Source organism: Bombina bombina, chromosome 4, assembly GCF_027579735.1.
Source record: "Bombina bombina isolate aBomBom1 chromosome 4, aBomBom1.pri, whole genome shotgun sequence".
Taxonomy (NCBI): Eukaryota; Metazoa; Chordata; class Amphibia; order Anura; family Bombinatoridae; genus Bombina; species Bombina bombina.
The window spans coordinates 72,122,098-72,149,154 of record NC_069502.1 but is presented as its reverse complement, the minus strand read 5'-3'; the positions used below and the strand labels follow the sequence as shown (position 1 = coordinate 72,149,154).

Sequence of the window (27,057 nt, the reverse complement as noted above, 5' to 3'; positions counted from 1 at the left end):
CAGCAATCCATATCCCAGGCGTGGAGAACTGGGAGGCGGATTTTCTAAGTCATCAGACTTTCCATCCGGGGGAGTGGGAACTCCATCCGGAGGTGTTTGCTCATTTGATTCATCGTTGGGGCAAACCAGAGTTGGATCTCATGACGTCTCGCCAGAACGCCAAGCTTCCTTGTTACGGATCCAGGTCCAGGGACCCAGAAGCGACGCTGATAGATGATCTAGCAGCGCCTTGGTTCTTCAACCTGGCTTATGTGTTTCCACCGTTTCCTCTGCTCCCTCGACTGATTGCCAAAATCAAACAGGAGAGAGCATCGGTGATTCTGATAGCACCTGCGTGGCCACGCAGGACTTGGTATGCAGACCTAGTGGACATGTCATCCTTTCCACCATGGACTCTGCCTCTAAGACAGGACCTTCTGATACAAGGTCCTTTCAATCATCCAAATCTAATTTCTCTGAGATTGACTGCATGGAGATTGAACGCTTGATTCTATCAAAGCGTGGCTTCTCTGAGTCAGTCATTGATACTTTAATACAGGCACGAAAGCCTGTTACCAGGAAAATCTACCACAAGATATGGAGTAAATATCTTTATTGGTGTGAATCCAAGAATTACTCATGGAGTAAGGTTAGGATTCCTATATTATTGTCTTTTCTCCAAGAGGGCTTGAACAAAGGATTATCAGCTAGTTCCTTAAAGGGACAGATTTCTGCTCTGTCTATTCTTTTGCACAAGCGTCTGGCAGAGGTTCCAGACGTCCAGGCATTTTGCCAGGCTTTGGTTAGAATTAAGCCTGTGTTTAAACCTGTTTCTCCCCCGTGGAGCTTAAACTTGGTTCTTAAAGTTCTTCGAGGAGTTCCGTTGGAACCCCTTCATTCCATTGATATTAAACTTTTATCTTGGAAAGTTCTGTTTTTGATGGCTATTTCCTCGGCTCGGAGAGTCTCTGAGCTATCTGCCTTACAATGTGATTCTCCTTATCTGATTTTTCATGCAGATAAGGTAGTCCTGCGTACCAAACCTGGGTTTTTACCTAAGGTGGTTTCTAACAAGAATATCAATCAAGATATTGTTGTTCCATCATTGTGTCCTAATCCTTCTTCAAAGAAGGAACGTCTTTTACATAATCTGGACGTAGTCCGTGCCTTGAAGTTTTACTTACAAGCTACTAAAGATTTTCGTCAAACATCTACCCTGTTTGTCGTTTACTCTGGACAGAGGAGAGGTCAAAAAGCTTCGGCAACCTCTCTTTCCTTTTGGCTTCGGAGCATAATACGCCTAGCCTATGAGACTGCTGGACAGCAGCGCCCTGAAAGGATTACTGCTAATTCTACTAGAGCTGTGGCTTCCACCTGGGCCTTTAAAAATGAGGCCTCTGTTGAACAGATTTGCAAGGCCGCGACTTGGTCTTCGCTTCACACTTTTTCCAAATTTTCCAAATTTGATACTTTTGCTTCTTCGGAGGCTGTTTTTGGGAGAAAGGTTCTTCAGGCAGTGGTTTCTTCCGCTTAATCCTGCCTTGTCCCTCCCATCATCCGTGTACTTTAGCTTTGGTACTGGTATCCCATAAGTAATGGATGATCCGTGGACTGGATACAGTTACACTTAACAAGAGAAAACATAATTTATGCTTACCTGATAAATTTATTTCTCTTGTAGTGTATCCAGTCCACAGCCCGCCCTGTCCTTTTAAGGCAGGTCTAAATTTTAATTAAACTACAGTCACCACTGCACCCTATGGTTTCTCCTTTCTCTGTTTGTTTTCGGTCGAATGACTGGATATGACAGTTAGGGGAGGAGCTATATAGCAGCTCTGCTGTGGGTGATCCTCTTGCAACTTCCTGTTGGGAAGGAGAATATCTCATAAGTAATGGATGATCCGTGGACTGGATACACTACAAGAGAAATAAATTTATCAGGTTAGCATAAATTATGTTTTTAAGCAACTTTCTAATTAGCTAGCCCATTTTTGGTTCAGTACCCTGGGTAGCGCTTGCTGATTGGTTGCTACATTTAGCCTCCGACCAGCAAGCGGTACCCAGGTGCTGAACCAAAAATGGGGCAGCTTCTAAACTTACATTCCTCCTTTTCAAATAAAGATTCCAAGAGAACGAAGAAAATGTGATAATAGGAGTAAATTAGAAAGTAGCTTAGAACTGCATGCTCTATCTGAATCATATGTGGGTTTCATATCCCTTTAATAATATTGTAATATTGCATTGTAGTACACTGCTCCAACCCGGCTGTTTCTTAATACCACCCAACTGTGGAAAACATTATGATCTACAGTCTGTGTTGTGATCTTTTACTATGTTTTTGTAAGACCATGACAAAGTAAAGTTTACTATTTGAAGCATTTTTATTTTGCTCCATATATTTTCCCAAAAAATATCTTTACGTTACTTTCCTTCTTAATATGAGGAGAGTCCACGGCATCATTCCTTACTGTTGGGAAATACTGAACCTGGCCAGCAGGAGGAGGTAAAGACACCCCAGCCAAAGGCTCAAATACTCCCCCTACTTCCCTCATATCCCAGATATTCTTTGCCTTTCGTCACAGGAGGTTAGGAGAGAAGTGTCAGAAGATATGGAGTAGTTCCTTATGAGGGGTATCTGCCCTTTGAAATGGGACTGGAGTTTTAAGTAGTCTTGTCAGCCTCTCAGTGAGAGCATTGACGAATGTTAGAGTCTGGAGATGCAGGGAAAGTCTTTCTGCGAACCCATCCAGACTCATATTAACAGCTTCTAAGCAATCAGTGTTGATGAGTTTCACTGCCTGCTTCCATCACTCAAGTCCATGTCAGGAGCGATGCTACAAGACTGTCAAACTTGAGAGGCTGTGTTTCTGTTCCACGGCATAAATTCCGGTAAGATCATTTCATTTTATACACATATGATAACGCAAGAAGACAGGGTCACATTGTGGCTCCTTTTTATCTGTATGGAATCAAGGGTTAATATCACTGGAGGGGGATTATGAACAGGAGGGTTTAATCACATAATTTATTTTATAATGATTATGCTGCGACATGTGTGAGATGAGGCTCAGGCAGATGTTGGAACGTACAGGTTTTACTTTCGCTTTTGCAAGCTGTGCAGGCTAAAAGGTCTTGGCACGCTTTTTCCTATAGCAGGGGCGGTCCTGCATTATGCACCACGTGACCGGGTGTGGTCACTCTGTTTCCTCTTTCCTGACTGTGCGGTTTATCGGAGACGAAGCGGTTTCTCTGTCTTTGGCCTGGGTCATAGGAGGTGGTGAGTGCCCCAACCATTGGGGGTATAAAGGTGCTGATTTATCTTATTACTCAATAGTCTGCTTTATAAGCGCAAGCTATGGAGGATTCTGATGCGTTAGAGTGTACTCCCTCTTTACCTAAGTCTAATACCTGTCTATATTGTGAGGAGGCCATGGTATACCCGCCTGCTCAATTATGTTCCACATGCCTTGATAATGTAATAATGTCAAAGAAGTTTAATATGTTTAGTACCACTGAGCTGTCCACCTCTGAGGAGTCTCCGTCACTGCGAGGTGCGCACCCTACAGTCATCTCATATTACACATGCAGCTTTCCATAGTACTCCTAATCCTCCATCTGGAGGGGCCCTTTTACTGCCAGACTTCACTTAACAGTTACAAACAGCAGTGTCTGCGGCCTTCAGTGCTTTACCTCGCCCTGCTAAGCGCAAGCGAAAGGTCAAATATTGCTATCCTTCCTAGGGGTCATCTGCTTGCTTATTGGATTTATCTGATACTAGATTATCCGTTGATGAGGACGCCTATGATACTTCAGAGGATGCTCTTTCTGGGTCGAAATCTGCTGCCTTTAAGCCTCCAGCTGCGGAGGAACCAGACTTTAGATTTAGGATTGAACATTTGCGCTTTCTGCTAAAGGAAGTTTAGGCTATTTTAGAGGTCACAGAGCCTAAATTGCCTGAGGAACCATTGATTCCTAAATTACATAGGGTCTACGAGGACAGGGTTGTACCACAGACTTTCCCGGTTCCCGTAAAGATGGAGAACATTATTAAGAATGAATGGGAAAGAATTGGTTCTTCATTTTCCCCTTCTTTCTTTAAAAAATTATTCCCGGTTCTGGACTCTCAATTGGAGTTGTGCAATTCCATCCCCAAGGTGGATGGTGCTATCTCCACACTTGCTAAGTGTACTACTATCCCGCTTGAGGATAGTTCGTCTTTTAAAGAGCCCATGGATAAGAAGATAGAAACTCTGTTAAGAAAGATGTTTCAACCGACAGCAGCTTTTGCTGCAGTTGCTGGAGCGGCTACCTACTGGTGTGACTCCTTATTTGAGTTGATCTAGGTTGAGGGTCCCCTCAACGTAATCCAGGAAAGAATTAAGGCCTTAAGGGGCTAATTCTTTTATTTTTGATGCAAATATGCAGATTATCTCCACGGTTACGGGAGGCAAAAGTGCCTTTTTACTGCAGGATAAGAAGAACAAACCTAAAGGACAAGGTCCTAATTTCCGTTCCTTTCGTTCGGATAAATCAGAGCATCAGCAGCCCTCCGCAAAGCCAGAGCAATCTAAGGGGACTGGGAAGCCGGCTCAGTCCTGGAATAAGTCCAAGCAGAACAAGAAGCCTGCCGAGACAAAGTCGGCATGAAGGGGCGGCCCCCGATACAGCTATTGATCTGGTAGGGGGCAGACGATCGCTCTTTTCGGACGCTTGGTTTGGGGAAGTTCAGGACCCGTGGGTCCTAGAGGTCATCGCTCAGGGATACAGGATAGGTTTCAAGTCTCATCCACCCAGGGTCAGATTCCTCTTATCAAACCTGTCTTTAAGGCCAGAAAAACGAGAAGCCTTTTTGCTTTGTGTGAGGGATCTCTCCTCCCTGGGAGTCATTGTACCTTGTGGTCCCAAAGAAGGAGGGAACTTTCCGCCCGATTCGGGCCCTAAAGTGCTTAAACAAATTCCTAGCTGTCCCCTCGTTCAAAATGGAGACAATAAGGTCCATCCTTCCCTTAGTTCTGGAAGGACAGTTCATGACCACAATAAACCTGAAGGATGCTTACCTTCACGTTCCAGTACACAAGGAACACTTCAAGTTCCTGAGGTTTGCGTTTCTGGACCAGCACTTCCAGTTTATTGCACTTCCGTTTGGTCTAGCTACTGCTCCAAGAGTTTTTTCGAAGATTCTGGGGGCTCTGCTTTCAGTGGCCAGAACCAGAGGTATAGCAGTAGCTCCATACTTCGACGATATTCTGGTTCAGGCACCATCCTGTCGTCTCGCAGAGGACCATTCGAAAGCCCTTCTATTTCTTCTTTGATCTCATGGATGGAAGATAAACTTAGAAAAGAGTTCTCTTGTCCACAGTACTAGGGTGGAATTCCTGGGTACCATAATAGACTCCATATCCATGAGGATGTTCCTTACAGACCAGCGACGTAACAAGGTAACTTCCGCTTGCCTTCCAGACCTCCTTAAGGTTCTCTGTGGTTCGGTGTATGGAGGTGATTGGTCTCGTGGTGTCCAGCATGGACATTGTTCCTTTTGCCAGATTTTATCTCAGACCGCTTCAGCTGTGGATGCTGAGACAGTGGAACGTCAATTTATTCGGATCTGTCTCAACAGATTTCTCTGGACAACCGGTCAAGAGAATCGCTTTCTTGGTGGCTCTGTCCAGATCACCTGTCCCAAGGGACATCCTTCTTGAGACCATCCTGGGAGATTGTGACTATGGACGCAAGCCTATCAGGATGGGGAGCTGTTTGGGGTACCAGGAAGGCTTGGCCTCTTCTTGGTTTGTCACGGTTTATCAGATTCCAGTCAGACAACATAACCTCGGTGGCTTACATAAACCACCAGGGGGGAATGAGGAGCTCCCTAGCAATGAGGGAAGTTTCTCGGATTCTGGAATGGGTGGAGGCCCACAACTGTCCACTGTCAGCGATCCACATTCTGCGTGTGGACAACTGGGAAGCGGATTTCCTCAGCAGACAATCCTTTCATCCAGGGAAATGGTCTCTCCATCCCGAGGTGTTTGCGACAGATGGGGGATGCCGGAAATAGATCTCATGTGGTCCCGGCTCAAGTCCAAGCTACCCAGATATGGGTCGCGGTCCAGGGATCCTCAGGCCGAGCTAATAGATGCATTAGCAGTGCCTTGGAGGTTCAACCTAATCTACATTTTTCCACCGTTACCATTTCTCCCCCATGTAGTGGCCCGCATCAAGCAGGAGCAAGCATCAGTGATACTGATTGCTCCATCGTGGCCGCGAAGGACATGGTTCGCAGACCTGGTGGGGATGTCCTCATCTCCTCCATGGAGGTTACCTTGTAGCAGGAATCTGCTGGAACAGGGTCCCTTTGTTCATCAAAATCTAGATTCTGTGAGGCTGACTGTGTGGAGATTGAACGCTTAGTCTTAGCGAAGAGAGGTTTCTCTGAGAGGGTTATTGACACTCATTCAGGCTCGTAAGCCTGTTACTCGTCGCATCTACCATAAAGTGTGTAGTGAAGAACGTGGTTTCGCCTGGCATAAGCTCAAGACTGCCAGGATTCTTTCCTTTCTCCAGAGGGTCTGGAGAAGGGCCTTTCTGCCTGTTCCCTGTGGGGACAGATTTCGGCCCTTTCTGTTTTGCTGCACAAGAGACTCGCTGAGCTCCCTGACGTGCAATCCTTCATTAAGGCTCTGATCAGGATCAGACCTGTGTTCAGATCTAACGCTCCTACTTGGAGTTTGTATCTTGTTCTTAAGTTTTTGCAACGGGCTCCGTGTGAGCCTATGCATTCTGTTGACATTAAATTCTTGTTCTGGAAGGATCTTTTTCTATTAGCTATTGCGTCTGCGCGCAGAGTTTCTGAAATGGCGGCCTTGCAATGTGAGCCTCCTTATCTGGTGTTTCACAAGGATAAGGCTGTCCTATGTACCCGCTTGGGTTTTCTTCCTAAGGTGGTGTCTGATCGGAACATCAATCAGGAAATTTTGGTTCCTTCCTTGTGTTCTAATCCTTCTGCGAAGGAATGTTTACTTCATAATCTGGATGTTGTTCGAGCTTTGAAGTTTTATCTTCAAGCTACTAAGGATTTTAGACAAACTTCGTCCTTGTTTGTTATCTACTCTGGGAAACGTAAGGGTCTGAAGGCTTCTTCGACTTCCTTATCTTTTTGGATGAGGAGTGTTATACACTTAGCTTACGAGTCAGCGGGACTTATACCTCCTCAGAGGATTACGGCTCATTCCACCAGAGTGGTGGCTTCCTCTTAGGCCTTTAAGAACGAGGCCTCTATGGATCAGATTTGTAAGGCGGCTACCTGGTCCTCCTTACATACTTTTTAGAAATTCTACAAATTTGATGTTTCTCTTGTAAGGTGTATCCAGTCCACGGATTCATCCTTTACATGTGGGATATTCTCCTTCCCTACAGGAAGTGGCAAAGAGAGCACACAGCAGAGCTGTCCATATAGCTCCCCCTCTAGCTCCACCCCCCAGTCATTCTCTTTGCCGGCTCTAAGCACTAGGTTCTCTCACGGGAGGGTAAAGTGAATGTGGTGTTAGAATTGTAGTTTTATTATCTTCAATCAAAAGTTTGTTATTTTAAATGGTACTGGTTTGTACTATTTACTCTCTAGCAGAAAAGTGATGAAGATTTCTGCTGAGAGGAAGATGATTTTAGCATGTTGTAACTAAAATCCACTGCTGTTCCCACACAGGACTGAGGAGTACCAGAAAACTTCAGTTGGGGGGAACGGTTTGCATGTTAGGCTGCAATAAGGTATGTTCAGTCATTTATTTCTAGACAAGACTGAGATAATGCTAGAAGAGACTGACAATATCCCCATGAGGGGAGGGTAAACTATATTCAGAGACTTAGTAAGGAATTGAATGCTTACATAACAGGGCTAATTATGCTGGTTGACACTAATTCAGGGGAATCGATTGTTTTTTAGGAAAATATCGTTTGTAAGACACTTTGAAAGTCCTTTTGGGTTCTTTCTGGGGTTGTTACCCACATGGCTATTTTTTTTTTTTTTTTTTTCACTTAGAAGTGGTTTCTTAGGCCTCACAGCTCCGGAGTAGAGTGGGAGGGGCCTAATTTTGCGCCTCAGATGCGCAGTTAGAATTGCATAGAAGTTCATGCTGCTTCACATGGAAGGTCCTGCTGCTGTTTGAGGGCCTTAAGGAAGCTATATTCCCCCAAATCTGGTCCCTAAGGGCAGGTAGGGCCACAGCAGTGCTGTGGCAATGTGCTGTAGTAATTTTAACCGGCTTTCGGCTGCTCCGGTTTGGTCATTAAGGGGTTAATCGTTTTGCTTGCTAGTGGTGCAATCTTACTAAGGCTTTAGGTACGTACAAATTTAAAAAAGATTACTGCATTTTTCACTGTTTTGCTAAATTGTGTGCCTTTTTTATTTCTTAAAGGCACAGTAACGTTTTTTCAAATTGTGTTTTTTAATTGATTAAAGTGATTTCCAAGCCTGTTTGTGTATACTACTAGTCTGTTAAACATGTCTGACACCAAGGAAAATCCTTGTTCAATGTGTTTAGAAGCGATGGTGGAACCCCCTCTCAGAATGTGTCCCACTTATACTGATATGTCTATACACTTTAAAGATCATATTGTTGCACTTAAGAATGTGGCCCAAGATGATTCTCAGACTGAAGGTAACAAGGGTAGCCCATCTTCCTCTCCCCAAGTGTCACAACCAGTTACGCCCGCTCAAGCGATGCCTAGTACTTCTAGTGCGTCTAACCCTTTTACATTACAAGACTTAGCGGCAGTCATGGATAATTCTCTTGCAGCTTTCTTATCTAAACTGCCCGTGTTACCTGCAACCTTTGGTAGCCATATCCGATATACCCTCACAACGCTCTGAAGTGGGAGCGAGGGATTTGATGTCTGAGGGAGAAGTCTCTGATTCAGGAAGGGTTCCTCCTCAGACAGATTCAGATACATTGGCTTTTAAATTTAAACTAGAACACCTCCTCGTTTTGCTCAGGGAGGTATTGGCTACTCTGGATGACTGCGACCCTTTGGTGGTCCCAGAGGAATTGTGTAAAATGGACAAGTACCTAGAGGTCCCTGTTTACACTGATGCGTTTCCGGTCCCTAAGAGGATTGCGGATATCGTTACTAGGGAGTGGGATAGACCAGGCGTCCCCTTTGTTCCCCCTCCTGTTTTTAAGAAAATGTTCCCCATATCTGACCCCATGCGGGACTTGTGGCAGACGGTCCCTAAGGTGGAGGGGGCTGTTTCTTCACTTGCTAAGCGCACAACCATACCAATTGAAGACAGTTGTGCTTTTAAAGACCCTATGGATAAAAAGTTAGAGGGTTTACTTAAGAAAATTTTTGTTCAACAAGGTTTTCTTCTCCAACCTATTGCCTGCATTATTCCTGTAACTACTGCAGCTTCTTTCTGGTTTGAGGCGCTGGAAGACTCGCTCCAGACGGAGACCTCATATGAGGTAATTATGGATAGAATCAAGGCTCTAAAGCTAGCTAATTCTTTTATCACAGACGCCGCTTTCCAAATAGCTAAGTTAGCGGCAAAAAATTCAGGTTTCGCCATTTTGGCACGCAGGGCGCTATGGCTAAAGTCCTGGTCGGCCGATGTGTCGTCAAGATCCAAGCTGTTGAACATCCCTTTCAAAGGAAAGGCCCTCTTCGGGCCTGAATTGAAAGAGATTATTTCAGAAATCACCGGGGGAAAAGGCCATGCTCTCCCTCAGGACAAGTCCTTTAAGACAAAGAACAAAGCTAATTTTCGTTCCTTTCGTAATTTCAGGAGTGGCCCCGCTTCATCCTCTCTGGCTGCAAAGCAAGAGGGTAACTCTTCACAGTCCAAGGCAACCAGGAAACCTTACCAGGGCTGGAATAAGGGTAAACAGGCCAAAAAGCCTGCCGCTGCCACCAAGACAGCATGAAGGGGTAGCCCCCGATCCGGGACCGGATCTAGTAGGGGGCAGACTCTCTCTCTTCGCTCAGGCCTGGGCAAGAGATGTACACGATCATTGGGCATTAGAGATTGTATCCCAGGGATATCTTCTAGAATTCAAGGACTCTCCTCCAAGGGGAAGGTTCCACATTTCTCGTCTGTCTACGGATCAGACAAAGAAAGAGGCATTTTTACGCTGTGTAGAAGATCTACATACCATGGGAGTGATCCACCCGGTTCCAATTGCAGAACAAGGGTTGGGTTTTTACTCAAACCTGTTTGTGGTTCCCAAAAAAGAGGGTACTTTCAGACCCATCCTGGATCTAAAAATTCTAAACAGATTCCTCAGAGTCCCATCATTCAAAATGGAGACCATTCGGACAATCTTACCAATGATCCAGGAAGGTCAATATATGACTACCGTGGATCTAAAGGATGCATACCTACACATTCCTATCCACAAAGATCATCACCAGTTTCTCAGGTTCGCTTTTCTGGACAAGCATTACCAGTTTGTGGCTCTTCTCTTCGGCTTAGCCACTGCTCCCAGAATTTTCACAAAGGTGCTAGGGTCCCTCCTGGTGGTTCTAAGACCGCGGGGCATAGCAGTGACGCCTTACCTAGACGACATCTTAATTCAGGCGCCGTCTTTCCAAAGAGCCAAGTCTCACACGGAAATTGTATTGGCCTTTCTGAGGTCTCATGGGTGGAAGGTGAACATCAAAAAGAGTTATCTTTCCCCTCTCACAAGGGTTGCCTTCCTAGGGACTCTAATAGACTCGGTAGAAATGAAAATATTTCTGACGGAGGTCAGAAAGTTAAAACTCTTAACTACTTGCCGAGTTCTTCATTCCATTCCCCGGCCATCTGTAGCTCAGTGCATGGAGACAATCGGATTAATGGTAGCAGCAATGGACATAGTCCCTTTTGCTCGGATACACCTCAGACCACTGCAACTATGCATGCTCAAACAGTGGAATGGGGATAATGCAGATTTGTCTCCTCAAATTCAGTTGGACCAGGAGACCAGAGATTCTCTTCTCTGGTGGTTGTCTTAGGATCACCTGTCTCAGGGAATATGTTTCCGCAGGCCAGAGTGGATCATTGTAACAACCGATGCCAGTCTGGTAGGCTGGGATGCGGTCTGGGACTCCCTGAAAGCTCAGGGCTTATGGTCTTGAGAAGAAACTCTTCTCCCGATAAACATTCTGGAACTGAGGGCGATATTCCACGCTCTTCAGGCATGGCCTCAACTAGCTGCGGCCAAATTCATCAGGTTTCAGTCGGACAACATCACGACTGTAGCTTACGTCAATCATCAGGGGGGAACAAAGAGTTCCCTAGCGATAACGGAAGTAACCAAGATAATCAGGTGGGCAGAGGATCACTCCTGCCATCTCTCAGCAATTCACATCCCAGGAGTAGACAACTGGGAGGCGGATTTTCTAAGTCGTCAGACTTTTCACCCGGGGGAGTGGGAACTCCACCCGGAGGTATTTGCCCAGCTGACTCAGCTATGGGCACTCAAGAATTGGATTTGATGGCGTCCCCTCAGAACACCAAACTTCCAATCTACGGGTCCAGGTCCCGGGATCCCAAGGCGGTATTGATAGATGCTCTAGCAGCGCCTTGGTCCTTCAATCTGGCTTATGTTTTTCCACCGTTTCCCCTTCTCCCTCGTCTGGTCGCCAGAATCAAGCAGGAGAAGGCTTCGGTGATTCTGATAGCGCCTGCGTGGCCACGCAGGACTTGGTATGCAGACCTAGTGGACATGTCATCTGTCCCACCATGGACACTGCCAGTGAGGCAGGATCTTCTAATACAGGGTCCGTTCAAGCATCCAAATCTAATTTCTCTGCGTCTGACTGCTTGGAGATTGAACGCTTAATTCTATCAAAGCGTGGTTTCTCTGAGCCAGTTATAGATACCCTGATTCAGGCTAGAAAGCCTGTCGCCAGGAAAATCTAACATAAGATATGGCAGAAATATCTCGGTTGGTGTGAATCCGAGGGTTACTCATGGAGTAAGATTAGGATTCCCAGGATACTGTCTTTCCTCCAAGAAGGATTGGAGAAAGGATTGTCAGCTAGTTCCTTAAAAGGACAGATATCTGCTCTGTCTGTTCTGTTACACAAGCGTCTGGCAGAGGTACCAGATGTTCAAGCGTTTACTCAGGCTTTAGTCAGAATCAAGCCTGTCTATAAACCTGTGGCTCCGCCATGGAGTCTAAATCTAGTTCTTTCAGTTCTTCAAGGGGTTCCGTTTGAACCTTTACATTCCATAGATATTAAGTTGTTATCTTGGAAAGTTTTGTTTTTGGTAGCTATCTCTTCTGCTCGAAGAGTCTCAGAGTTATCTGCCTTACAGTGTGATTCACCTTACCTGGTGTTCCACGCAGATAAGGTAGTTTTGCGTACCAAACCTGGTTTTCTTCCTAAAGTTGTTTCTAATAAGAATATTAACCAGGAAATTGTTGTTCCTTCTCTGTGTCCTAACCCTTCTTCGAAGAAGGAACGTCTGTTACACAATCTTGATGTGGTTCGTGCTTTAAAGTTCTATTTACAAGCAACTAAGGATTTTAGACAAACATCTTCCTTGTTTGTTATCTATTCTGGTAAGAGGAGAGGTCAGAAAGCGACTGCTACCTCTCTTTCCTTTTGGCTGAAAAGCATCCGTGTGGCCTATGAGACTGCTGGCAAGCAGCCTCCTGAGACTATTACTGCTCATTCTACCAGAACAGTGGCTTCCACATGGGCTTTTAAAAACGAGGCTTCTGTTGAACAGATTTGTAAGGCAGCGACTTGGGCTTCGCTGCATACTTTTTCCAAATTTTCCAAATTCGATACTTTTGCTTCTTCGGAGGCTATTTTTGGGAGAAAGGTTTTACAAGCAGTGGTGCCTTCCGTTTAAGGTACCTGTCTTGTTCCCTCCCTTCATCCGTCTCCTAAAGCTTTGGTATTGGTATCCCACAAGTAAAGGATGAATCCGTGGACTGGATACACCTTACAAGAGAAAACAGAATTTATGCTTACCTGATAAATTACTTTCTCTTGTGGTGTATCCAGTCCACGGCCCGCCCTGGCGATTAAGTCAGGTAATATTTTTTTGCTTAAACTACAGTCACCACTGCACCCTATGGTTTCTCCTTTTTCTTCCTAACCTTCGGTCGAATGACTGGGGGGTGGAGCTAGAGGGGGAGCTATATGGACAGCTCTGCTGTGTGCTCTCTTTGCCACTTCCTGTAGGGAAGGAGAATAAACCACAAGTAAAGGATGAATCCGTGGACTGGATACACCACAAGAGAAAGTAATTTATCAGGTAAGCATAAATTCTGTTTTTTGCTTCGGCTGAAGCAGCTTTTGGGAGAAAGGTTTTACAGGCTGTGGTACCCTCAGATTAGGGTCTGCCTTTTCTTTACCCCTCACGTTATAATTCAGAGTCCTCTAAAACTTGGGTATAGTTTTCCCAACAGTAAGGAATGTTGCTGTGGACTCTCCTCATATTAAGAAGGAAAACCTAAATTATGCTTACCTGATAATTTAATTTCCTTCTGTATGAGGAGAGTCCACGGCCCCCACCTGTATACACCGATGGGCAGACCAAAATTGTTTTTTCTTTTCCGGCACCATTTATACCCTGATTTTTCTCCTACTGTTCCTTGTTCCCTTGGCAGAATGACTGGGATATGAGGGAAGTAGGGGGAGTAATTGAGCCTTTGGCTGGGGTGTCTTTGCCTCCTCCTGGTGGCCAGGTTCAGTATTTCCCAACAGTGAGGAATGATGCCGTGGACTCTCCTCATACAGAAGGAAATTAAATTATCAGGTAAGCATAATTTATGTTTTTTCAAATCTGAACATAAAGTAATATTAATTATGATCAAATTCTTAGTTTATTGCAGAAATGAACAAGGAATGTAAGAGCTATGCAGAGGAATCTGGCGTGGTCCTCCCTGACTCATTCTCTCTAGAGGATGCCTTTCATGGCTTGTATAAGAATGGACAGATCAATAAGCCGCTCTTGAATGCTGCTGTTGCACTTCGGAACCATGGTAAGAAATTCTGTTTGTTGACGCATTTTGTTTTCACAGAGCTGCAAAAAATCTTAAAAGCTAATTTAACCCTTTTCATGAAGAAAAGGTTAAAGGGACATTGTACACTAGATTTTTTTTGCATAAATGTTTTGTAGATGATCCATTTATATAGCCCATCTGGGAGTGTTTTTGTAACAATGTATAGTTTTGCTTATTATCTAATAACATTGTGCTGATTTTCAGACTCCTAACCAAGCCCCAAAGTATCAGAGGTAGACTCAAGTCTACAGATTCCTGTTTGCTTCTGTTTGTGTAATGGGTCTTTTCATATGCAGGGGAGGGTCTGCTCTTCCTGCGTTCTCAGCCCTTTTTAGTGGGTGTCCCAGCCTAACCTCATCAACCATGCTAAACTGAAAGCTTCTAAGTACATTTTTAAAAAGGTTTTATACTGGATTTTTAGATCAGTATCTGTGTATTTTATTCTTTATAGTAGTGTCTATTACATGCAGTTATATGAAAATTGGTGTTTACTGTTCCTTTAATCTCAGAATTTCAATTCCCATATAAGAAAAATTGCATTCTACGTTCATTAATTATTTTGCCTTCTTTTCCTGTAAATTAAATTGACATGAAGCCCATTTTTTCTTTTGTGATTCATAGAGAGCATGCATACTGCTGATTGGCATGTTATTGGCTCATCCATGTGCATTGCTGTTTATTCAACAAAGGATACCAAGAGAATGAAGCCAACTAGATAATAGAAGTAAATTGGAAAGTTGTTTAACATTGCATGCTCTATCTGAAAGTAATAATTGGGGTTTCATATATCCCTAAATCTGATAATTGTACTTTTCCCCACTGCACCCAAAGATAGATGCATGACTGCGTTCAGAACTCAGAACTATCTGTAAATGATCACAGCAAAGGGATTAAGGTAAAGAACACTTAAAGGGACGCAAAACCCAATGCTTTTCTTCCATGATTCAGATAGAGCAGCATGTAATTTTAAAGAGCTTTCCAGTTTACTTTTATTATAAAATTTGCTTCATTCTCTTTGCATCCATTGTTGAAGGAGCAACAATGCACTACTGGCAGCTTGCTAAAAAAAAATGGATGAGCCAGTGACAAGAGACATATATGTTCAGCCACCAATCAACAGCTAGCTTCCAGGGGGCATTGCTGCTCCTGAGCCTACTTAGGTATGCTTTTCAACAAAGGATTTCAAACGAACAATGCAAATTAGACAAGAGAAGTAAACCAAAAAGTTGTCTAAAATCCCATACATGGCGTTTTATGTCCCTTTAAGGAGATTTAAAGGGTAGTCTTTCTGGACTACAAAGCAATGCACATCGTACTAACAAAAAATACAGTTTTAAAATATTTTTTTGATATTCAGATACAGTGCTTAGTTGCTGATATATATATAAAATAAAACTTTAGTGTCCCTTTATATCTACACATTCTAATTTTGGATCTAATATGAAGGGTATGTTTGTGCACTATTAATCTGTTAAATGGATAGCTTGCTCAGTGGTTGTTAAGGAAAACTCTCACAGCTGTATTCGTGGACAATTATGTTGTGTCCCATAAGAATAAAAATGAATTTTACGACATATGGACGTAATACGTTTTTTTGTTTTTGTTAAATGTGCTCTTTTATATGAACAAAATAAAAAATGACTTAAAATGTTCCTTTAAGTGAGCTGAAAATTGTTACCAACTCTTCCAATGAATACAAAGCCCAGCTTCAGCTTTTTGTCCTTTTGCTTACAGGACTAGATATATGAAAACATAATCCCTAAAAGGGCAGGACATAGTCTGCTTATTTGTTTAAAACTTGTTGGTCCAATGCGTAATACAATTAAAAAGCATTTTAAATTTGGGGGAAATAAGGTATTTGCCCAGACATATGTACTGTTCACTTTCAACTTCCTTTTTTTCCCTCTAAATGTGCAGACCTAATATAGAAACATAGATATTGACGGCAGATAAGAGCCATAGGCCCAGCAAGTCTGCCCGATATTACCTAACTGTATAAACTAATCTAGTTCGTAGGATAGCCTTATGCTTCTCCCATGCATTTTTAAAGTCCCCCACAGTGTTTGTCATTATTACCTATAATATGGAGAGGGCCAGTATACACAGACACTAATAAAATGTCATGTAAATGATGTAATTACCACATTACAATAAGCAAAACCCTTTGTAAAAAAAAATTAAAAAATTAAGATTTTAATTCAAAATCGTACTTATCAATTAAAGCGGTCAGCACTCCATTTTTTTTTATCAATGACGAAGCCTCTAACCAAGCTGTTCTGCACATTCACTACGTATATAGTAGCGCTCCTCTGAGGCAGAACTGGAAGACACCATATGAACTGTGCATGCACAGTTCTTCAGTAACTCTTTCCCATAGCGAAGTACAGTGGGTGTGCACAATGATACGAAGCTATGAAAAGGGCAGCTCAGGATAGGCTGTATCACCCGCCACCAGATTACTTCAAGTAATAGATTATATACCAGGAGGTGGGATGCTGTTAATATATATATAAATATTTTATAAAGGACTTTGCCTAGTGTAATATTACCATGGCATTATTTACATGAGACTCTTTATTAGTGACAGATAGAGCACACAATTTTTAAACAACTTTTCATTTCACTTCCATTACCTAATATGCATTTTTTTTTTAATTTACACAATTTCTGAGACAGCAGCTCCTACTGAGCATGTGCAACAATTCACAGAATATATACATATGCATTTTGGGATAGGCTGATGGCTGTCACATGATGCCCTGGGATGGAAAATGGGAGTAAGAAATCTATTACTCATTTGAGCTTTTACATTGTCTTTTTATTATGTATTTATTGGCTATGCTGTTCTACGGTGTGTAGAGGTCCAAGTCTAGATTATCTTTTCTTTTTCTGCGAACATTTTAGGTTTTAAAACATGCGTGTTAACAAATAACTGGGTGGATGACAGCCCGCAGAGAACTCACACAGCGGAGATGATTTCTTTGCTAAGCAGACACTTTGACTTCATAATTGAGTCCTGCCGAATTGGAATGAGGAAACCTGAAATCCAAATTTATGAATACGCCTTAAAACTCATGCAAGCAAATCCAAACGAGGTCAGTTTTTATTTTACTTATTTGGTTTAACCTACCACCAATTACTTTTTATGGATCTAGCGACCACGCTAAATGGTGCTGATATTACATGGTGAAAGTTGTGGGTTGCGCGTGAGCGTAAACCCAAATAGCACTAAAATATTTATCACAACCTGAGACCTGAAGTAAAGTGTAAGGGTTAAAAAACAAAACAAAAAAAAAACATTTCACAAAAGAAATCTAAAATATATTAAAATAAAGTATTACACTCATATATACACATATTTAATACAAAGATAACATTTATAGTAAAAAATGTTTTAAAAGTGAAATGGTATATGGCAGGGTTTCTCAACAGCCGGGCTGTGGCCCTATACCAGAACTTGGTGGTTCTGCTAGTGGACCATGATTTAGCATACATTTTTGCTGCACATTTTCTGTGAACTGATCGCCACCCAGAATTCCATATGTATGGAGCTGTGGGCCTATCAGAGTGCCACCATGCATGCATGATATGTGCACGTAATAGCCATTTGGTGGGAAGACAGCACGGGACAAGGAACAGGCAAGTCAAGCCAAGAGCACCACAGTGCCTTTAGTGCTAAAAGCCTCCCACTGATATTTCAACTAACATATATATATATATATATATATTCAACTACTCCCCCTCCTCCTGATGACTACCGGGCCCTGGCACATCCAGCTAACATTGGTATATGGCTAGGTGTTTGACTGGGAACTGCTCCAATGTGTGTGTGGGGGAGTCTGTATGTGTGTGTGTTTGTATGTGTGTGTATATATATATATATATATACACACACAGTATCTCACAAAAGTGAGTACACCCCTCACATTTTTGTAAATGTTTTATTATATCTTTTTATGTGACAACACTTAAGAAATTACACTTTACTACAATGTAAAGTAGTAAGTGTACAGCCCGTGTAAATTTGCTGTCCCCTCAAAATAACTCAACACACAGCCATTAATGTCTAAACCGTTGGCAACAAAAGTGTGTACACTCCTAAGTGGAAATGTCCAAATTGGGCCCAATTAGCCATTTTCCCTCCCCGGTGTCATGTGACTCGTTAATGTTGCAAGGTCTCAGGTGTGAATGGGGAGCAGGTGTGTCTCATACTGGTCACTGGAAGTTCAACATGGCACCTCATTGCAAAGAACTCTCTGAGGATCTGAAAAAAAGAATTGTTGCTCTACATAAAGATGGCCTAGGCTATAAGAAGATTGCCAAGACCCTGAAACTGAGCTGCAGCACGGTGGTTAAGACCATACAGCGGTTTAACAGGACAGGTTCCACTCAGAAAAGGCCTCGCCATGATCGACCAAAAAAATTCAGTGCAAGTATTCAGCGTCATATCCAGAGTTTGTCTTTGGAAAATAGACGTATGAGTGCTTCCAGCATTGCTGCAGAGGTTGAAGGGGTGGGGGGGTCAGCCTGTCAGTACTCAGACCATATGCCGCACACTGCATCAAATTGGTCTGCATGGCTGTCGTCTCAGAAGGAAGCCTCTTCTAAAGATGATGCACAAGAAAGCCCACAAACAGTTTGCTGAAGATAAGCAGACTAAGGACATGGATTACTGGAACCATGTCCTGTGGTACGATGAGACCAAGATAAACTTATTTGGTTCAGATGGTGACAAGCATGTGTGGCGGCAACCAGGTGAGGAGTACAAAGACAAGTGTGTCTTACCTACAGTCAAGCATGGTGGTGAGAGTTTCATGTTCTGGGCCTGCATGAGTGCTGCAGGCACTGGGGAGCTACAGTTCATTGAGGGAGCCATAATTGCCAACATGTACCGTGATATACTGAAGGAGAGCATGATCCCCTCCCTGCGGAGACTGGTCCGCAGAGCAGTATTCCAACATAATAACGACCCCGACCACACCTCCAAGGCGACCACTGCCTTGCTAAAGAAGCTGAGGGTAAAGGTGATGGACTGGCCAAGCATGTCTCCAGACCTAAACCCTATTAAGCATCTGTGGGGCATCCTCAAACGACTCTGTTATGTCATCATTGAGGAGTGGAAGAGAACTCCAGTGGCAACCTGTGAAGCTCTGGTGAACTAAATGCGCAAGAGGGTTAAGGCAGTGCTGGAAAATAATGGTGGCCACACAAAATATTGACACTTTTGGCCCAATTTGGACATTTACACTTAGGGGTGTACTCACATTTGTTGCCAATGGTTTAGACATTAATGGCTGTGTGTTGAGTTATTTTGAGTGGACTGCACATTTATTCTGTTATACAGGCTGTACACTCACTACTTTACATTGTAGCAAAGTGTCACTTCTTCAGTGTTGTCACATGAAAGGATATAATAAAATATTTACAAAAATGTGAAGGGTGTACTGTGTGTGTGTGTGTGTATATATATATATATATATATATATATATATATATATATATAATGTCTAAATATGTGTGTGTATACATGTAGATTAATGTGTTTATATGTTAAAATATGTATGTGCTCACACTAACTGTAGTACCTTCCTTCAAAGACCTAATTAGACAGAAGAAACAAATATATACTCCATGGATTTGCACAAAAAATATTTATTTAGTATTGTGATGATACATGATCCTCAGAGGAAGGTATCAGGTACCTGGAATGTCACAATACTAAATCATTCTTTTTTTGTGTGATAAAGATCTGGCTCATAGATTTCAAACAAATTAGTGAAGCTCTGTCTTTGATTTACATTGAAGTATATTAGAATCAACATTTAAATGTTACATTTGGTATTCAAGATGTTACACGCGATAACAAATAACTTTTTTAATTTATTTTTTGCAAACACAAATGTTGAATGCCCAATAAACATGAATCTAAAACACAATATACTGCATCAGGTCTTTACCTTTCTGATCATATCAGCATAGCCTCTGCTATTTTTAAAATACATTGATACATTTCTGAAGGATATAGCGTTGTTTAAATGTTGGAGAGCTTCTCGTCATTTTCTGCCTCTTCTGCTAATTTTCTGTTGCATAGCAACTTGCCAACAACTCCGGAGCTCTGTTCTGGGGCTATGGGGGTTACAATTCAGTTCCTGTTGTAGAACTTGACACAGTAGCAAACAAGAAAGTATATCTCCAGGAACAGTGTTATTTTTGTTTGTGTCATAGAAGTGTTTATCTGCCACAAGAAGAGGCTACATTATCTATGGCTAAAGTTAAAGGGACATGCCACCCAAAGCAATCATTTAATCAACTTTCCAACAGCATATGTAATTTATGCACAACATGTCCATAAAACTATTGACGTTAGCTCACCCTTTTCTTTCTTGTAGGTAGAGCTTAAAGGGACATTAAACACTTTGAGATAGCAATATAAAATTATATATTGTGTGTGTATATATATATAAGTCTGCAATATACTTTCATTATTGATTTTGTCTCCTTTTCCTGTAATTTGATTCTGAAATTGTGAGCTTTTCAGTTGCTGTTAGAAATTGAAGTGCAGAACTCTGTTATATTCCACACACCCATTGACTGCACACTATAGTGATCTATTTATAACTGTCCCTAATTGACCACAGCAGAGAAGGTAACCTAAGTTACAACATGGCAGCTCCCATTATTTTATAGACATTAAAACTTTACACTTATTTTGTCAATATTTAAACAGCTAATGAACTTTAAAAAACATATCTACATGTTATTCTCTAACAAATCTTTTCTTTCAATGCATTTCATTCTATCTAGCATATATTTAGTATATATTTAGTGTTTAATGTATCTTTAACAAGATACTAGATTTTATTTTTCTTACAAATAAATCTTCTCTTTCAGGCCCCAATGATCAAAAGTGCTATGAAGCAGCAAAATATTCGAAGAGATCCGCAGCTACGTCGAGCGAGCCTGTCTGAATTTTCTAAGCTCTCGACATAGCGTCATCGCCGAGAGGTGTTTACTATATATGCCATTGGTCGGTGATGCTGGCTTTAGACAGCAACCAGCATCGCTGATCATATTGGCGATGTATAGTAAAGGATCCTTGGAATATATCTGCTTTCTGCCTAACCACTTATCCTAATACCCCTAAACCAAAGTACCCCACAATCGCAAACTAGCACTATGCTAATAAACATCTAAACTGCCATTGCCCCCTTCTGTTTTGGGACTTGGAGGTTCAGTTTGGTTTCTGAGGGTTGAACACATGGGTGACATATGGGTTGTATGTAACAACGGTGTGCTAGGTGAAGATCGGTTTGTGAAGAGAGTGGGTCCAATGGATTCAGCTTCAGTCCCTCTAAGTGTATTGGGAACTATTTTCCCAGTTAGGAGTTTTATGTCACTCTGTTTCCCTTCCTCTGTTCTGTTCCATTTCCCCCAACAACATTTAAAAAAAAATGTTCTTACGTAGGATGATTATTGTGCAAGCCATAAAAACCTTATACTAGTTCATATCCTAGTTGTTGCTACTAAACTTATATCCGGAATATGGGCTAACCCATTGTTTTCTGACTGTATACTGTTTTTTTTTTACTATTGCTAAGTTTAATATAATACATTTCAGACAATCTTCCTTGATGACATTGGTGCTAATCTAAAGCCAGCTCGCGAGATGGGAATTTCTACCATTCTTGTCAAAGACACAGATGCAACTCTGAAAGAGTTGGAGAATCTGGCTGGCATCCAGGTAATTATCAATAAAGGGTATGACTTGTATTGTGCATAGTTCCTACCTAAAGATGATAGAACTGCAAATGAACTTAATTATTTAAAATGTATTTTTAGAAGCTTTTAGAAGGCATATTCATTATTATGAACAGTATGAGCAGTTTAAATTCAACTTTTTATTGTCTTAAAACTTTTACTATATTTATCGGAATATTAACTGTTCATAAAATGTTGAATTATGTGTAGTTATTTTGTCTACCTTTTATGTAATAAAGAATGGCAACTATGCAACATTGTTCACACTGATTGAGTGATTGTTTGATCAGGACAGGAGCTCATTTATATATGTGCAAAATGTTTATCAGAATGACAATTTTACTTTTAAATCATTATTTCAGCACAGATCTTGCTATGTTGTATGGGTATATGTGTTTATACATAATATATATATAATGCAAAGGGATAAGGATGCACTCGCCAGGATTTTAAATCACTGTCACCTTTTATTGTAACGTTTTGGGGTTTCACCCCCTTCCTCAGACAGCAAAAATGAAACCCCGAAAACATTAGAATAAAAGGTGACAGTGATTTAAAATCCTGGCGAGTGCATCCTTATCCCATTGCATTGTCTAATACTTGGAAACACCCTTGGATGATGAGAGCAAATGGATTGTGAGTGCTGGCCTGTTTGAGATATATATATATATAAAATGTTGCTTTAAAAACTAAACTGACTTCCCAAATTCTCAAAAGACATCTTCAAAGATAGCTAGTAATATAGTCTTTATATATTTTAAATACTAAATACCCTTCCAGATGGATATATATATATAGTTAGCTTGTCCAAATGAAATTCAAAATCCAGTTTAACAGTTACATATTTAGGTTTCTACAACCTTTATTTTCATTCATCTGCGTATGTTTATTCTTTTCCACTATTTAAAAATATTTTTAATATATCTGAAATTCTGTGTTTAAAATATGTAATGAAGGTAAACATATTTTTTTTTAAATTTATGCATCTAGCTTACTGAAAATGAAGAAACGTTGCCAACTCCTGTCAACCCTGAAAATGTAACTCATGGATTCGTAACAGTTAAGGTATGATTTCATACAATGTCACTTTTTGGATGCTACATCCTTCACAGCGCATTCACTCACTAAAGTTGGAATTGGTCACATTTAATCATTCTGCTTAATGGCGTAAAAGAGGTAACGTTTCAAAATGACTTCATATTTTTGTGCCACAGTGAAACAAATCACACACAAATAACTCTTCCTTTTCATGTTTAGAATGATTCCAGTGACCTAATAACATACTTTATATGCACAGTCATTTTTAATAGCCACAGACTGATTTTGAAAGTAGCTGTCTGATTTTGTTTCGTTCCATGTGTGGGTGTAAAAAGCTGTGTACTATTTTAGTACATATTGTTCTGTATAAAAAAAGATATGATTCATTTTACTGGACCAATGTATTGATCAAGTGCAAAGAAACACATTACATAGAAGTCCGATTTCTGAAAAACTTATATTTCATTCCAAAGGCAGGGAGAGTCCACAACTTCATTCCTTACTGTTGGGAATATCAACACCTGGCCACCAGGAGGAGGCAAAGACACCCCAGCCAAAGGCTATAATTATCCCTCCCACTCCCCCCATTCCCCCAGTCATTCTTTGCCTTTCGTTAAAGCCTCATGGCTTCTTGGCTCAATGCCAAACTACCCCATTTCTGAATAATGAAAGAAATCATTTGGATTTCATGTCCCTTTAATTGGGAACTTAGGAAGCCTTAGTTCTATCTGGAAGAGTGGTCACTAAAAGAGAGAGAAGTTTTCATCATGAGACTACACGGAGTCCAAAAATCATACCATTGACCTTATGATAGAAGTAGGAGCCCTCAGGTTGCAATTATAGATGCATTTGTCTTCCAGTAGCTTTGATACTATGTGTGATTGGGAAGAAGATTGAATAGTAGAAAACTTTTGCTCCATCATGCTTTTATATCTGGGCTACTGAAACCACAATTTCATTTTTTTTCTTACATAAGGTTATTGAAATTATGTTGCAGGTCACAAACCCAGCAACTGTAGAATTAGATGACCATACCGTTTGGCCTCTCTCTCTCTCTCTTTTACAGTATATATATTTTCATGGCAAGTTCATCAAATAATTTTCTTAAAACTCTGTGGGTTGAGCTAACAGATTTTTTTTTTTATAAAGCACTGCTTTTTTAAATCCAATCCAGAGGTCATATATGTTATGATATATAGATAGCTTGCGTGCATTTATTTAAAATGATTTTGTTTTTACATCATTTTTATGTTGTCTTTTTTAAGACCTCTTGTATTTACTAGAGACTGTTCTCTTTAAATTACTTTTTTATGTTGTGGTTCACTGGATATAATTGTATTTATTTTTCTTGTTTATAGTTATCAGTTCAGGTAACATGCATGTGCAGTTTGCAGTTGACATCCATTAGGCATAGGCGAAATGTCAGTTCTTTTCAGAGCTGGATATATCCGTGTGAAAGATCTGGATTTGCACAGATCTTTGTGAGTTGCTCTTTAACACTGATAATTCGCACATGCCTCATATGCATACGCAATAGGTATACTATGTATAAACATATATGGGACTGTATTTATAGAACATGCAGTTTATCTTCACGCACTTGAAATGCACATGTGTTATATAGCTCTCATGTGCAGTCATGTAATGTGCTATGTTGTTGGTCGTGCATGAGTAGTTGACGTGACATGCACATGTGCAATTATGATGATTGATCACGCACAGTCAATGTTCCTTGACCATATGTGAACACATTTATGAATCTAAGGTCTAGATTATGAGTGGAGCGCTATTTATCTTTCCCGCTCGCACGCTAACTACGCTAGAAGTAAGCTTTCTGCGCGCCTCAAGTACCACACGTTTTACAAGTTAAAAGCAAAACGTTTTTGCTTGTGCACTAATCCGACATGTGCAAAAAGCCAAAGTTAGAATATTACGACCGTGTTAACGTATTCCCCATAGTTTTCAATGTGGCAAAAAAAGTTGAAAAAACCTACTCGCGCGCAAACCCGATCACATCTTCTCACTGCACTAACCCAACATGAAAATATGATGTTTAGAATATCTATTCATATATACTTAAAACATATTTCTCTATGTGAAGAAGTATCCCCCCTCCCTCACCTCTAGAAATCACTCTTTCTATCACCATTTTAAAGGTAATCAGCTGCATCTTAGGAGGCAAGTAGCCATCATTTGAAAGAGGGGAGTATGCGCTAACCCAAACAGGGGCTAAACAGCATATTAAATCATGCTACCGGTTATCACCGTATTTACAGCAATCACCTGCAACCTTCTGGGACATGCGACCCCTCAGTTAAAAAGGCAAAGGTAAGAGGCCTGGGAGCTAATAAACAGGCTTATAAGGCCCTCCCAACCCGCCTATTGTCTCTCTGCTTCAGCAAGTAGTCCCTGCCCCCTTGTGCTATCACCACTTGTGCTTATAGTGATATCACTGGGCCTGCGAGAAGGGGATGGGGAAGGAGACTGTTCCCCATCTGTCTTTGACTGTTCCCCATCTGTCTTTGACTGTTCCCCATCTGCCTCTGACTGTTCCCCATCTGCCTCTGACTGTTCCCCATCTGCCTCTGACTGTTCCCCATCTGCCTCTGACTGTTCCCCATCTGCCTCTGACTGTTCCCCATCTGCCTCTGACTGTTCCCCATCTGCCTCTGACTCTTCCCCATCTGCCTCTGACTCTTCCCCATCTGCCTCTGACTCTTCCCCATCTGCCTCTGACAATTCCCCATCTGCCTCTGACAATTCCCCATCTGCCTCTGACAATTCCCCATCTGCCTCTGACAATTCCCCATCTGCCTCTGACAATTCCCCATCTGCCTCTGACTCTTCCCCATCTGCCTCTGACTCTTCCCCATCTGCCTCTGACTCTTCCCCATCTGCCTCTGACTCTTCCCCATCTGCCTCTGACTCTTCCCCATCTGCCTCTGACTCTTCCCCATCTGCCTCTGACTCTTCCCCATCTGCCTCTGACTCTTCCCTATCTGCCTCTTTAATCGTACAAAGCAAAGTCAGGGAACAGATACAAATGTCTGACCTTCAAAATAAAGTAAAGACAATAAGGCTTCTAAAACCATAAGCACAGTTTATATCTGTTTAGATTTACTGCCGCCTTTCCTTGCTTGGCTCCTATTGTTTAGCATTATTGCATACACTATTTGATACGCAAGTTTTCCACAGGCACTTTACATAAGCAGCTACTTCTTCATTGTTTGAATATGTCCAAAAGCCAGGCTTATGGCTCTGCTGTTTTTGTGTGACTCATTGGGGTTTTAGAAACTAGAAAGGGTAGTATCTATTCCACCAGATGTGTGTGTCCCAATCATTTTCTTCCACTATATTTTGCAATTACTCATCTGTGGAGATTTCCTTAGTATACTTGTTCTCAAGGCTAACAAAAGCAGCTTGCATAAGTGTGATTATACCTTTATTACAATATTTTAATGAGCACAACTATTTATTACTATCCAGTTTATGTATTTTTATCCATAAATAGGTACAAATCCCCAATTCTGGAATTCCAAAATCCAGAGTTATTCCTTAAATCCAGACATTTTTTTTTTTTAATTATTAAAAAGTTTAAAAAAAATCTCCACCAGCCAATCTTCTCTGCCTGCATTATTGTTTTTTTTTTTTTTTTTTTTTTTATTCTAACATGTAAATGACAATCTATATTGTTATACTTCCAGGATATAGCCTATTAAGACTAAATCGAAATTTGCCGTCAAAATTAACACTGCAAGACGTAAAACTAAGGCAACAATCAAAGCTTGGCAAGCGGTGTATTTAGTAAAACTTCACGTTTATTTCAATCAATATAAAATAAACTCACGATACACCATAGCAGGTTAATTAGCTCTTTGATGGCAATGCAAGGTGAGGCGAGTAGAGATATTGAAAATGTGCAAGTACATAAACAGGTTAATGAACATCTTAAAAATAAAAGCACATTCTATCCAGTCCACGCACGCAGTTCCTACATAGAGCTATTTCAGGAGAAGACACACACGGAGCTAGTGAATTTACATGAAAAACTAACAAATAAAAAATTCTCACAAATGAGGTATAACCTTAATTACAAACAGAGAACAGCATTAAGGGAATTAAAACAAAGAAAATAAATTTCTATTACCCCTGCAGATAAAGGGGGTTCAATAGTGATCCAGAATATGTCAATTACCATAGTAAAGCAATGAAACAACTTAGTGACAGACAAACATATAATAAGTTATCTAGAAATCCAACCACACAGTTTCAACAAGAACTTAAAAAT

The 27,057-nt window shown here is 41.3% G+C and overlaps 1 protein-coding gene across 1 annotated transcript in view; it reads left to right on the top strand.

Moving 5' to 3' along the window:
* Positions 1-27,057, top strand: part of EPHX2 (epoxide hydrolase 2) — a 422,238-nt gene that overhangs the window by 39,850 nt on the left and 355,331 nt on the right. The window contains exons 3-6 of the mRNA XM_053709506.1: positions 13,793-13,952; positions 16,878-17,068; positions 21,592-21,714; positions 22,722-22,796. Of these exons, the coding sequence (XP_053565481.1) occupies positions 13,793-13,952; positions 16,878-17,068; positions 21,592-21,714; positions 22,722-22,796 (549 nt within the window). The remainder of the gene's footprint in view (positions 1-13,792; positions 13,953-16,877; positions 17,069-21,591; positions 21,715-22,721; positions 22,797-27,057) is intronic.